This window comes from Natator depressus, chromosome 5 (assembly GCF_965152275.1).
Source record: "Natator depressus isolate rNatDep1 chromosome 5, rNatDep2.hap1, whole genome shotgun sequence".
NCBI lineage: Eukaryota > Metazoa > Chordata > Testudines > Cheloniidae > Natator > Natator depressus.
Window position 1 is genome coordinate 80,698,295 of NC_134238.1, and position 15,143 is coordinate 80,713,437.

At 42.6% G+C, this 15,143-nt stretch overlaps 1 protein-coding gene across 1 annotated transcript in view; it reads left to right on the forward strand.

Moving 5' to 3' along the window:
• Nucleotides 1-15,143, forward strand: part of ADAMTS19 (ADAM metallopeptidase with thrombospondin type 1 motif 19) — a 271,324-nt gene that overhangs the window by 209,984 nt on the left and 46,197 nt on the right. Inside the window, exon 16 of the mRNA XM_074953075.1 lies at nucleotides 6,886-6,966. Coding sequence (XP_074809176.1) covers nucleotides 6,886-6,966 — 81 coding nt within the window. The remainder of the gene's footprint in view (nucleotides 1-6,885; nucleotides 6,967-15,143) is intronic.

Sequence of the window (15,143 nt, forward strand, 5' to 3'; positions counted from 1 at the left end):
ATCTAATTTGCATTGGCTGCAGTTGTATAAAATAGTGTTTCCCTCGGTATGAAGGACTATTTCATAGAAGAGGCTGTTTTTGACAGATTGAAACAAGTATTTAGTAAACCCCACTTCACAGTTTTGACACACAGTACCTGCATTTGTTTACTGTTCTTGAGAATAAATGTTATCCAGATTACTATACATCACCTACATGAAGGTCTTTAAGCAAAAGAGGAAACAAAGAATATAAAGGACAAATGTCCAAAGAAAACTTCTTATAAAGTGTCATAACATGAGTATAATATTGTGAATAATATCATAAATCTGAATGGCATTTCTGAAAAGTTTTAGCAGCTAAGGCCTAAACTGACTCTCGTGTCAGTTTTCCCATTGAGCTGAATGGGATGACTTATGCACATAAGTGTTTGCAGAATTGGGGCCTAAAGCCAAAAGGTTGTCCACTTTTTGCTGCATCTAGAAGCAAACACATTTGGAACAATCCTTTATCTGAAAGTGCATTTGATAGATCATTATTTCAGCTGTGAAATGTTTGTGTGTAGTTATGATTTCCACTTCTTTCTAAAGAAATTTGCAAAATTTCAAGATAGCGAGTAGATTATTTTGCACAAGATAGTATAATGAGAAGCAGGCTATATATGTTTGAAAAAAAATCGAGAGATTTCAGTGCAATCTAGACTAATCTAAGCAGTGCTTTAGAAAAGAAAATTGTACAAAGCCTTCAGATACTTGAATTTAGCCCGTCCTGAGGCTGGAGATAATGTGGGACAGGGAAAACTGAAACAAAAACAAGTCTGGAGGCTAGGAACATATAAAGAAAGAGTGGCTAAATTCAGTTACAGATCAAAGTTTGAATCTAAAAAGCTATAGAAAAGCTATCAATCAAAATCTGTCAACTCGCATTTATAACAGAGATAAATATCCAAACATATTGTAGGATTTTAGGTTAGGAATATAATCAGTACTAATCAACTTTGAAGCATGACTATATGAAGAGATATTTTCCGACTTTGGAAACTGAAATTTAAATTGTTTAGAGAAATTTTAATTAATTAATTTTTAACATTTTTTTAAATATAGTACATTAAATGGGACAATTTCATGTCAACTATAGGATATCAGGCACAATGATGTCAATACTAAGTAATATAATTTCATATTACAACTATATTTACAAAATGTAGGTCATATGTTATTATTCATTCTGTGAGTTCTGACTAGGGGTTTTTAAAGTCTTAGTTCATAAATAAAATTTCTGGTTAGATATAGCTTTGCACCAATAACTAGTTTCCTGCACTGCCTTTTAACCATTTTTTAATTTAAAGCAACTGACTATGCAACATTTTAACAAATCCTACTTTCTTATTAACTGAAAAAATAACTTAAAAGTTCGCCAAGTTATTAATATTGTGACAAAGTTCCTCCTCTGCCTTGGTGGGTTCTGTGCTTTCTGGTGGATTTGCTTGCCTCAGAGGTTTAGGGCAGTCCTCAGTTTGGCTCCTTTTGTTAGTGGCACAAACCTGCCGTTCACTCAGCTAACCTCATCACTGGCCAGCATGGGGAAAAGGAGGAGAACAATCCCCACAGTCTCTGCTGGCCCACCTAATTGGTCAGGGGACAGGCCAGAGACCTTCCCCTCTGGTGGGACCCACAGTCCAGATCAACTCCTCTTATATCAAATAGGGAGTTGGGGGAATGGGGGGAACCCAGGCCTACCTTCTACTCTGGGTTCCAGCCCAGGGCCCTGTGGATTGCAGCTGTCTATAGTGTCTCCTGTAACAGCTGCGTGACAGCTACAACTCCCTGGGCTACTTCCCCATGACCTCCTCCCAACACCTTCTTTGTCCTCACCACCGGACCGTCCTGCTGATGTCTGATAACGCTTGTACTTCTCAGTCCTCCAACAGTACATCTACTCACTCTCAGCTTCTTGCATGCCTCTTGCTCCCAGCTCCTCACACGTACCTCACTAACTGAAGTGAGGTTCTTTTTAGCCTGCCCTGATTAGCCTGCCTGTCCTAATTGATTCTGGTAGCTTCTTAATTGGCGTCAGGTGTGCTAATTAGCCTGTCTTAATTGATTCCAGCAACTTCCTGATTGTTCTGGAACTGCCCCTGTTACCTTACCCAGGGAAAAGGGACCTGCTTAACCTGGGACTAATATATCTCCCTTCATTCACTCTCCTGTAGCCCTCTGGCATGGAGGGAGGAAGGAGGTAGGGGGCTGCTGCTGCAAGGCCCTGAGCTCTCCCTGCTGCTGCTGCTGCTCCAGCTGCTCCCCTGGCTGGGCCAGACCCTCCCCAACCCTTAGTTGCTGCTGCTTCTGCTGCAGCCCCTTGCAGGGGGCTGCTGGCCTGCTCCCCGGAGGAGGGGAGTGAGGGACCCCGGCTCTAGCCCCAGCTGCTGCCGTGGACACCACAACCACCACCACCACCACCTCTGAGGGGTCCTTCCTGCCTGCCTGGCTGCCAGACTGCCATCTGGAGTCACTGGAGCTGGTGCTGTGGTGTTTACTGTCCGGGAGCTGCTGGAGCCTCATGGAGCAGGACAAAGAGGATCATTTGCCGCTGGGGGGAGCGCGCTGAGACTCTGCAGACCACCGTGGAGGGGGCCTCCAAGACTGAGTAACTTTCAAACTGTGCTCTTGTGGTGGGGGTTTTGACTGTGTTTGTGGGGATATAGGGGGTGTGGCGGGGAGCCTGCCCCCTGGCCCATCTGTGTGTCCCCACCTCCACCGTTGCCCCCTCCACCACTCCCACTGGCTGTTTACCATCTGCCTCAGCTCCTGCCTCGAGGACTTAGCTGCTCGCCTGGATTGCCGCGCCCTTTCACCACCTTTTGGGCCTGAAACAGCAGCCAGCCCAAACTGACTCTTTTTTTGCAAGGGCACATGGGCGCACGTGCTGCCCTGCCTCCCAGACTTCCCCTCCCCCCCACCACTACAACAGTCTCCCCGTCTCCCTTTGCAGCCCTTGCTTTCCACCTTTTTGCTCCAGCCCCTTGCTAGCTCCAGTTTGTTTGCCTGCCCCGCCCTTTTCCCTCTTCAGTTTTTGTTTGTTTGTCCCACCCCAGCCCTGAAGCTAGCCCCTTGGTTCCTCTGCCCCACTCCCAGCCTGGTTGTTCTCAGTCCTTCTCAGTCCACCACTGCTCCCACTCGGGCCCAAGGGATACCTCCCCTAGCATGCCCAGATGAGCAGGAGAGCCCCGCCTCTGATGCGTGCAATCTGTTGGGGCCAGTGGAGGAGGGTGCGGCTGGGATACCACTGGGCATAGGAGAGGGCCCGCCCCGGGGGATTCTTCCCTTCGTCATGCCACCCCACTGTTACCTCCCCAAGTCCCTGAGCCATCGCCCCTGCCCCCCAACCCAACCCCTGTTAGCCAGCTCTCAGATGATGCCATGGAGGGCTGGGCCCTAGTACAGGGAAAGCGGGGCAGGTGGAATGCTCGAGCTCCACTCCTGCCATTGGATTCGGAGGCCCCCCAGAAGACCAGGAAGGGGGTCACCGACATCAAGCCTTCTGCCTTGCCCTCGGGTGTACTCCATCCACCGGTGCCGGCTGGGGAAGATGTGGCAGCAGCTGAGGGTAGCACCGCCCCTCCACTAGAGCCCCTCCTTGGGGAGGCCCCCGATGGAGCCCCTCCTGCCCCTTTGATGCCTAAGGCCCCAGCAAGCCCCACCAGTGTTGCTTCAGACGCTGGCAGAGCGGACCCGGGGTGGTGATCTCCATCTACGAGGAGATTGAGGCCCTGGGTCTGACCCCGGTCACCCGGGGAAGGACAACCCTCTGCCAGCGGGCCTCGATCTGAGCGACCTCACCCCGGCCCCCCTTTCCCCATGCTCTCTCTCCCCCTAACCACTGTTCCTGCTCCCACCTCCGAGGGTCCCCTGGACTCTTCCATCTGCCCGGCCACAGGTGGCACCCCGCTGATGGCCACTGAGCCTATTGGGGTGGCGGCCAGTGCCACGCAGCTGGGACCTGAGTCACCATGGGTATCCCTCATTGGTGCGGGGCAACTGACCTTCAGGCGAGGGGTACAGCAGGGGTGCCCCCTCTCAGGCCAGCTGTACGCTCTGGTGATCGAGCCCTTCCTCTGTGTCCTCTGTCAGAGGTTGACGGGATTGGTGCTGCAAGAGCTGGAGCTGCGGCTGGTCCTGTCGGCATACGCCGCTGACGTGCTCCTTGTGATCCAGGACCCGGGTGACTTGGCGCGGGTGGAGGCTTGCCAGGCCATCTACTTAGCAGCCTCCTCTGCCCTAGTCACCTGGGTTAAGAGCTCTGGCCTGGTGGTCAGGGACGGGTGGCAGGCGAGCTCCCTCCCACCCGCGCTTCAGGCCATCTGGTGGAGCGCAGGTCCGCTGTTCTATCTTGGCATTTACCTTTCTGCCACGCATCTGTCTCCACCAGAGAACTGGCATGGTTTAGAGGGCAGGGTGACAGAGCGGCTCCAGAAATGGACAGCACTACTCCGGTGCCTCTCCCTTCGAGGGAGGGCACTGGTGCTCAATCAACTAGACCTGTCCATGCTCTGGTACCGGCTCAACACCCTGGTCCCAGCCCTGGGCTTCCTGCCAACCTCCAGAGGGTGATTCTGGAGTTCTTTTGGCCAGGAGTGCACTGGGTCTCTGCAGGGGTCCTCCATCTGCCCCTGGAGGAGGGAGGACAGGGCTGAAGTGCCTGCACACTCAGGTCCATGTCTTCCACCTCCAGGCCCTGCAGAGGCTCCTTTAGAGTGCAGGTAGTCCGGCATGGAGAGTACTGGTGCACGCCTTCCTGTGCTGCTTCCGAGGGCTCCAATATGACCAGCAGCTCCTTTATCTCCATCCGAGGGGTCTTCCGCAAGACCTCTCCGGGCTGCCGGTCTTCTACCAGGACCTCCTCCAGACCTGGAAACCGTTATCAGTGACCAGGTCTGTGGCAGCCACCGAGGGGGCAGATCTCCTTGCCGAGCCCTTGCTACAGAACCCCCAGCTCCGTGCCGGACTACCTGTGCGCCAGAGGTTGGTCCTGGCAGACGTCACCAGAGTTGGAGACCTCCTGGACTACGACCAGGGAGACTGGCTGGATCCCCTGATGCTCGCTCGGCGCATGGAGCTCTCCAGGCCTCGTACTCCCCGGCGCGTACTTCAGGAGGTGAGGGCTGCTTTACCGCCCACTGCTCAGGCCTACCTTGACTAAGTCCTGCGAGAGGGCATGCCCCGCCCACCCTCCACTGCAGGCCCTCCGGACCTTTTCATCGGGCCCCGGCCCCGTGGACCCAACCAACTCACCCCTTCACCGTGAGCTGGCTGCATGATTTGCAGCCGGTTTGTTTCCAGACCACGCCGAGGAAACATCTATACACGCTCATGCTCCACACCTTTTACATCCTCACCCTCATGTCCCGCCCCGACACAAAGTGGTGGGGCCTCCTGTCACCTCTGGAGGGTGAGGAGCCCAGGTGGGCCAGCCTATATTCCACCTTAGTCCCGAGGCCCGCCGGGGATATCACTTGGCGGCTGCTTCATGGAGCCGTGAGCATGGACATGTACTTGGCACGGTTCACCCCCGTCCCGGACACCTGCCCCTTCTGCGGCGTGAGGGAGACCCTGGCGCACGTTTACCTGGAGTGCACCAGGTTGCAGCCCCTATTCCAGCTCCTCTCAGATATCCTGTTACGTTTTTGGCTGCACTTTTCCCCTCACCTCCTTATGTACGCACTCCCTATCCGTGGCCCCACAAAGTCACGGGACCTCCTGGTCAACCTCCTCCTGGCCCTGGCTAAAATGGCCTTCTATAAAACCAGGGAGAGGAGGTTGGCTGACGGGGCATCCTGTGACTGTGGGACGTATTTCCGATCCTCCGTCCGTTCACACATCCGGGCAGAGTTCCTCTAGGCGGCGTCCGCTGGCTCCTTTGACGCCTTCGAGCGCAATGGGCACTAACCGAGGTTCTCTGCTCGGTGTCCCCATCAGGTTCCCTTCGTTTGACCCTTTGACCACACTCCTGAAAGCTCAAATCTATGTAAGAATAAGGGTTGAGTATGGTAAAGGAACAAAAGAGATCTAGAAACCACATTAAATGTATTTTGTTTGTTAATTTTTTAAAACCAGAACATCAACATCATAGATGCCACATAATGTTGGAATTCCACCATGGGCTTCAGGTGCCCATAATGATAGAGGACTCTATTTATCTTGAGCCAACTCCACCCTTGTGGTTTCTGCCCACAGAACTTCTTGAAGGAATATCAGCTTTATGATGTTCATTTGGCTGTAGATCATTGTATATATTATATTAGCACATCACATGGATAATTGTGTGTTTTCAATGTTTCGGAGGTTTTAATGGGGCTGTCAGGAAACGTAGCAGCCCCATCTCCTTATGTCATGAAGTGGAGAGAAAATAAGCCTTGTGAAACTTATCTTCGAAGTATTTTTTTCATATAGGAGTGCTAATTAAAGACAGAGGGATATATTCTTTCCTTGTTTATGGGCCTGATTCCATGAGGTGTTGAGCATCCTTAACTCCCAGGCAGTCTATGAGACTACTCACAGACTTAAAGTAAGGCTCATGCTAAAGTAATACTTTGCTGTGTCAGGTCCCATGAAGTCAATGAGAGTTGTAAGTGCTCAGCAGCTTTGATGTTCTGCTCTATATGGGCATCTCACATTAGCATTCATAGCAGTCAATCACAGTAACCATGGAACAAACCTTTTACATGAACTTATTTTTGGACGTTCGTAGTACAAGCTATCTTTGTTAAGGCTGTTTATGACAGGGCATCCTGGAAAATATGATACAATATTAAATTAAAAAGAAAAAAAAAGAATAGCAGATTAAAATGCAAAATCTACTGTTCCATAGCTTTTTATTTAACTCATGACATTTGATCTCATGCTTAGGTTATGTGGAAGCTTTGGTGATACCTGCAGGAGCAAGAAGAATCAAAGTTGTGGAAGAAAAACCAGCTCACAGCTACTTAGGTATATTTTGTTTCATTTATCTTTGTACCCACAGCAAAATATTACCATACTGCTGGTATGTGTGACTAAGAAGTGAACTACAGAGAATATGAAAAGAAAGTGAATTCTGTGGAAAGGCCCTCTAAAGGAACTGTGCCTCAGGGGAATGACAATTGTGTGTTTACTTTTTAATAAATTCCTGAAAAATTACAATTGTTGCTGTTCTGTTCTGTCTTTTCAGTTGAAACTGAGAAACAGAACCAGTAAGAATTAACAGTGCAATGAAATGAAAAGTCCCTGGTTTGATCTTTTGTATTAGCATAATTAACCTATAAAAAAGGTTTTATATGATTAATCTCATTGTTTTCAGGGAAAATTAAGATAATAAATCTTAATAATAGCAGTCCCAGAGTTCAAAGGTTTGCTTTCAAGTTATCATGAGAGCTGCTCCTGCTCTGTTAAAATATCTTTAAAGGTTCAGTATTTTGGATTGCTCTATTGCGTAAATACACTGATGGCTTTTTGGTATTTTTTTTGGAAATAATGTCAGCTCATACAACAGAATCTCAAATTGATAATCTCAGTTTTAGTGGTAAATTTTCTAGGATATTTTTGTTTTTTAATAATAATTTATTTGTAAATAATGCAAGTTGAAAATGAAACATACCTTAGATATTTAGTAATGTATTAATCTGTGCAGGAGTGGACATGTCTTTTACAACTTGAGTGTATTTCCTTCCTCAGTTCCTATTATATATGAACCACTCAGCTTCATCGTCTAGTCCATTTCATCTTGTCCAAACTTCTTGTAGCACACTCTAATAATGAAGGATGGGGTACAGTCCCAATAATATTGTATTGGGACAGCCAGGAGGTATGTGGGTTACAGACAGAAGCATTCCATTGACATAGTGCTGTCTATATCAGGGGTAAGATCTGGGCAACGTAGATGAGCCTGATGACCCCTGAGCAATGTAGCTGGGTTGACCTAACTTTTCAGTGTAGACCAGCCCTTAAACTCATAAGTGCCTGAATCACTTTTGAAAAAAATGAGATTTAGGCTCCTAAATCAGTTAAACATTGCAATGTTGAGCGCAGCATCACCTTTAAAAATCTGGACCATACTCTCCTGGGACACACAGGTCCCATACAGAATAGTCAAAGCTTGAGGGAGGAATCTATGCTTCTGTTTGACTTAGGGAATCAAACTCCTTTGTGAGTAGCACTCCAGCTCCTCTTCTAACCAATACTTTGGTTAGGCTCAACAAGAAATATATAAGCTTTTTTCATGTCACTACATAATGTCACAAAGTATCATAAGGGGCATCCTCAGACATGATACAAATCTTTGGAAATGTGCTCCTTATCATGGTTGGTCACTAATTCTTAGTCACTTGTCATTTTACTTTTACTATTTTAAGTACTTAACAAAGCAACTCAACCTCATTGAAGTCCAGCTATTGTTATATTTGAAGAGCATTTATTCAGCCATTTTTGAATTATTGAGGAGCAGGAAAAGGACTTGAACAATATTGTTCAAGTGAAAATTGTATGTTCTTACTGCGGGAAGGAATTTCCTTTAAACTTTTCTTAAGTTGCTTGGTTGCAACAGTTCTGAGAGCAGTTTAAGAGTCTGAACAGAATGAAAAGAATTCCAAAGTTTGAGACCAAGAATGAAAATTTCAGCTCAAAAAGATCAGTTTGCAGAAAACTCTGTGACTAAAAACTGGCAGTTGTAATTTGCATTGATACATCCTTATCTACATCCAGCATTCCCTATCACAAATCCTATAAACAACGATTTAACTATTCTCTTGTGTTTCTGTCCTTCAGTTTTATAGGTTTCTTTGTGCTATTTTTACAATGTTGAATGCTTTATTCTCTTAATTTCTGGCCCTAACAACAAAGTGGGTCAACTTTACATATTCAGGGCCAATTTTTCAGAAAATAATCTTTATAAATGCTATAGAGAGGCATGCAATATGGCTGCAAAAACATACACTTCCAAAGCAGAAGCCAGGTTAAGACTGTTGGAACATTTGGCCCTTATTGTACTAGTGTAAATTCAGTATGGGGGTAATCAGAACTGTGCTTCCATCTTCACAAGTATTGGGGAGCAGAAGCACTGTGGTCTGGGTCCTGCAACTGTATTGACTGAATTGTGCCTCATAGCCACAATCCACATTAGTAAAGAAAGAGAGTGGCTGTTCTACAACAGCAACTCTCAGGAGGAATTCTGACTGATTGTGTCAGAATTGTTCCTGGGCCCTACAGAGAACATAAGATTCAATGGTAGCAGCTCTACCATCCTAGGAGAGGAGAGCGTGCAACATATGATCCTCTGTGCAGTTGGGCAGCTCTGCCAGGGCCCAATCCTCTCTCTCTCTCCCCTCATCCCTTTGGGGAGCTAGTATCAAGTGGGGATGAGACAGTGTATGCACTCCCAGCCACACTGTGACTAGGTCCTGCACAGACTCAAAAGATTTACAGAATCTCTGTTACCTGCAAAAGATCCACATTTTAGCTAGTCAGCCCTAGATATGATACATGGTCAAAATGTCAATAATAATGATCCTTCTTCAGTACATCATTCTTAAGATCATATGGGTGGTTAGAAATTGTGCTCAATGACAAAAAGAGAGAAAACAGAGATGTTTAATTGGTAACCTTTCCATGCATCGGAAATCCAATTAATTTTAGAATTAAAACACAGTATTCAAGAAGGAATTTGAGATTTCTCTCTAAGGAGTATTATTTCTCATCATGTTAAAGCTGTTGCCAGGAGACTTTATTCATTTTCTCTTGCTTTACAATCTCTATCATAAGAATAAGTTATGAAAAAGTCAGTGTTTCGTGTATTAGCTGAATTGTTGTACAGTAATGCTGTGCTTTATCCTTTCCTCAATTTTCAAATTTAACAGGCTACAATTATCTTTTGTCTAAAAAACTCATTAACATGGGGTAAAAAAGATAGTTTACAGTATGTTTTTCATAAAGAACGTGTTAGGCTTTCACAGCAGAATTTTCATTCTTGTGACAGTGTATAATGACATGACCATTCCCATAATGATTTCATAAGAATGGATATTGGAATATAACTAAAGAATTGTTTTATAGTCTAACGACTATAATCTTCTCCTTACCTTCTGATATTCTGCTAAACAGATGTTAGAAGGAAAAAATGCAGTTATTTTCGTTCGTAGCACAGAAGTGGATTACTTGTGACTTCTCAGATATATAGTCAATCTCTTTCAAAGATGTAAATCTTTTGGACGCTTGAGAATTTAATGCTACACAAATTTGTAATCACCAGTTCGATTTTGAGGCATCTAATGCACAATTGTGCTGCATGTGGCTTCCATTATGGAATATGCTTCCTAAGGAAAAAAATCTGTTGTATAGTCCTTTTATGTAGCCTGTCAAAGCACACACAGTTTTAAATATCATCTCTGACAATGCTTTTAAATATCTTGGACCAGATCCTCAACTTGTCTAAATTGTCATAGCTCAGTTGAAGTCAATTTACACCAGCTGAGGATCTAGTCTTTATCAACAAGAATATGTACAACTTTGTGTATTAAGACCAAGCATATATCCCTCCCACCTCCCCGTGCTTAATGGTTCATATAATATGGTTAATATGTAGCACTTTTGGAGCTAATGTTATACCAGTATAAAGTAATCATATGTTCTTTAGGATTTACTAATGCTTTATATCTTTGCTAGTTGTTAGTACTTTATTTCATGAATTTTGTGATTTATAATGATAGAAACTAAAGCTGCCAAATTAAAAAAAAAACCACTGTGTGGGTTTACATTTTTTTTCATGAAGAGAAGATTATGTGGTTTTATTTTGTTTTAATCTGGTAACAAAGAAGACTCTGTGGGATTTGCTGTCTGTAGTAGTCCTTTGCAGTTCATTCAAATATTAGAGAAGAAAAAGGCACAGTCAGATCTTAGACTCCCAGTCCAGTGTTTTGTGTATATGAAATAGGTAGAACTGGTAGCAATTGATCAACACATTTCAGAAAACACCCAGAATTAAGCATATGAAAGTCTATCATGCTCAACTGATATTTGTTTAAGCTTGGTGAAAATATTTATAGAATTCTCACCTTGCCAAAGCAGTAGATTGTGAAATGAATACAAGTTAGTTATTCCTTGTCATTCATCAAAGTTAAATCTGAGAGCCCTGTTCAGAAAAGACCCATGTGTTATATGTTGTTTTCATTTTTAAAGGAGGAGGTCTAGACAAAAGGTCAAAGCACAAAAATATGAGCACATTTATGCACTTATATTAGCATTCTCTGTTTCAAAGACTATCCATGCAAAATGGGTAATTAAACAGAAGTGGCTAGTTAGACATGTAATTAGCTATTTGCGCATGCATTTATCCAGGTAGCACACACAAACGTAACTATACACACAAACATTATGTACACATTTTTGCACATACATACTTTAATATGGGCCTCTGGACTCTCTCTCTCTCTTTTTTTTTTAATCTGGTCCTTGAGCTACATAGAAGAATTGTGCAACAACACTGTTTTTGATAAATGCCATTAAGTTACTATTCTTGAGAAATTGTGTTGGGTACATAGAGGATTCATCAGCTTTATTGTCAGAGTAGGTACAAAATGGAAGTGACAGAATATGTGAAAATTTGTCCACAGTGCTAAAGATTTAAACATATATATGAGAAAATAGTTACACAAATTAAAATTTAAATCACATTGCTATTCAGTGAAGCAGTTAAGTACATATTTAACTTTAAGCACATGCTTAAATCCTACGACTTCAATGAGATTTAAGCATATGCTTTGCTGAATAGTGATGGTCTTATTATTATTTGCAGAAACTGTTGAGAGAGAATAAATGCAGACTGCTTTATATAGGTTAATTAAAGTTGTATCATCCATAAAAATCCCAACACCCGGTCTCCTTGGTTTCATTTTATAGTAACCTTGATGACCTTGGCACAGGGCATTTCCTGAGGATTAATGACCTGTTAAGGTTAACTGCCTGAGGTTCTGCTGAGGTGCCATCATCTCCTTCCTGCCCATCAGTAATCCTCAGGAAATGCCCAGTGCTTTGATAGTTATTACTTTAAAAAACAAACAAACAAACAAAACAGAACACCCCCACAGGCTTGTTCTTTACCCAGATGAGTGTATGTAATATTCACACACAAATTCAGGATGTATATTTGGAATCAGTTATATCAAAAAAGCCATTAATAAACACTGAATCACAAATATCTAAATATTTTATTTGTATTTTAAAAGGGGAAAATAGAAGTATATTCTCTTCAGTTTTAGGAAAACCTGATGATCAATATAAACTGTCATCTTTGTTTTCTCTACTATTCCTATTATACATCATTACCTCCATATTATATCTTTCCCATTTTATTACACATCGTATTGGAAATATTTCTCAGGCACATTCAACAATGTTAGTTTCAATAAATGTTTGATTATTGGAGTATGTGATTTTGTAAACACTATGAACATTTTTCTGAAATCTTTCCTTTGGGGAAGGGAGAGTCTCTTTTTGACACTGTGCATACTGCGATATACCTAATCAAATGATTGCCAAGAGGTTATGTGGGACTGATAACTATTCTTCTTTGGTTTCCTTATGCTCAAAACAGTGGCCTGAAATAAATTAAGGGAGAAGCAACTAATAGGAGAACTTCCTACAGAGAGATAATATCAAAGTTCACCCTCAGCTATTTGAGAGATGGTGGGGAGTTTAGATTATTCAATTTATAATATCGCTATATAAAAGTAATATAATGGTTAATAGTAAATTTCTTCACACAATCAAAGATAGTTATCAATTAAACTATGATATTCATTATTTAGCACAAGCATTTTTAAATGTCCCAGTGTTGGATAATGAAAAATTGAAAAATGTGGTTGCAAAAGTACATTTAAATGGAAATAACACTAATATTGGTACATTTTGTCAAATTATATCTAATTCTAGAGACACTGATAGTGGTTCCAAATATAAGCTTGTGACAGAATTTTGCCTTTTACAGGGCATTAAGCTGAAATTTTCAAAGGCGCTTAAGATATTTGGTCACCAAATTCCCTAGTTTTCAAACCCTGTAATTGGCTTTAAAAATGTGAAATAGCGGCTTACTTTAAAAATACTAAAGGCAGAGTGTACACTTTCAGGGGTTTATGGGGTTTTTGTTTGTTTGTTTGTTTTTAAAGACTATTTTGATCACTGGCAAGTGTTCCTGGAGAAGTAGTAAATGGTCAAAATTACATTCTTCTGAAACTTTACATGCAATAGCTCACCAAGTTTTGTACCCTCTTTGCACACAAAATATACTATCCGTCAATTCAAAATTCACAAAAATGTGAACTTCCCCCTCATTTGAACTCAATCCCCTTTTTCTTAAAATCTGTTATCCTTTCTCTACAAAAAATGGCAATTTCCACTTAAACAAAAATTAAAATGTCAGAACAAAGCTACCATTTCAGTAGTGTCCACATAAAGAAAGAGAGAGAGCACACCGTTACAGTACATAAATCCAGCAAATATACCACATACCTCACCATTACTCAGTTATTAAGTAAATGGAACAGGCTAGTTTTTGATCTGTATTACAGAATAGTGCATTCTGTGGCATCAGATTGATCAGGACTGACAGAGAATGTCAGAGGATCTGACTTGTGTTTAGATATGCACGTGTTGGGTGCTCAACTCATCCTAGGTAAAGATTGGAGAAGAAAGGAGCATTCAGTACACACTGAAATAAAATAACCTTTGCAGATTACTCTTAGTATTTTACTAGGTACTGCAAAAGGATTCTGAAATGTGATTACATAGTGATAACGAAAAGTAGTAAATTATGCTTTCCATTATCGTAGTGCAGTGGCACTCTTTCCATTTATTTCATGGGCTTTACGAAACTGAATTAATTGAGCTTCATAAAACTCCTGTGAAGTAGGAATTCCCATTTTACAGACAGGGTGCTTGTCTGTATGAATACTTAGTTTGCAGCAAGCTGGAGTGATAAAATCTACCTCACACTAGCCTGCCACGTACTAACTGTCTGTGTGGACCCTGCTGTCAGTTCTTTAATCTACTACCATTTCAAAGTAGGGTAGATCAAATGGCACTATGGAACTTCTAGTGTGCAGCAACAGGACAGTTAGTGTGCAGCAGGCTAGTGTGAGGATGATTTACATTGCAACTTGCTGTGAACTAAATGTTCATAGAGATAAACCCAGGAAAAATTATCCAGATTATCCGGACTCTGATTTAACAGTGACTTGTATCGGATGCTTCACAGGAAGATGCAAGAAACTACACAGTGGAAAATAATGGAATAACCTTCACATGGGTGAAGTTTCTTCTTATTCCCTACCAGTTAGTGGTTGTTGTGTAGTCTGAAGTTTGAGTATTTATGTTTTCTCATTAGCCATACAATGTTTAATAAACCCTTTTGGTCTCAAAGGTAGTGGTAACCTGTTCCCACAGGTCAGTTACATACTGTTTAACTTTTTTTCTCTGAGCAGTATTAAATTGATTGCCACTTGTTCTTGTATTACGAGAAAGAGTAAATGGGCGTACTTAATTTACCTTCTCGATGTCATTCATTATTTTGTATACCACAGTTATCTTCTTTCTAAATCAGGCAGACCAGTCTTTTCTCATATGAAAGTCTTTCCATGACTCTAGTCATTTTCATCATCCACCTTTGAATCCCTTCTATTTCTGCTCTATAACTTTTGAGATTGGATGATCAGAAACAAATGGTGGGGGGAAGGGCAAGGTAAATAAAACCATCATGATTAGCATGTTAAGCAGAAGTCTCAGCACACCAAATGTCTAGCCAGTGCCTAGTGTGTTTTGCAAATCTCATGGCATAGATGAGTTTTAAAAAGATTCAAAGGAGAATAATGTATTGACTTTATGGACATTAATAAGGAATATCTCCCATGCATGGGGATAAAGGTTGACATTGTTGGTAGAGTAGAGGCAGGCCTTATTACATATTAGCACTGATAGGTAAAACAGAGTTAAACTATGAAAGGCCTTATATAGGGATGCAAAGAGATGGAAGACACAGACCAATGAACCAAGGAAATTACTTTAGCAATAGCATTTTGAATGGACTTCAGTGGACCAAGATTGCAATTGTCAAGGTTAGAATGAAAACAGTTGGAGTAATCAGG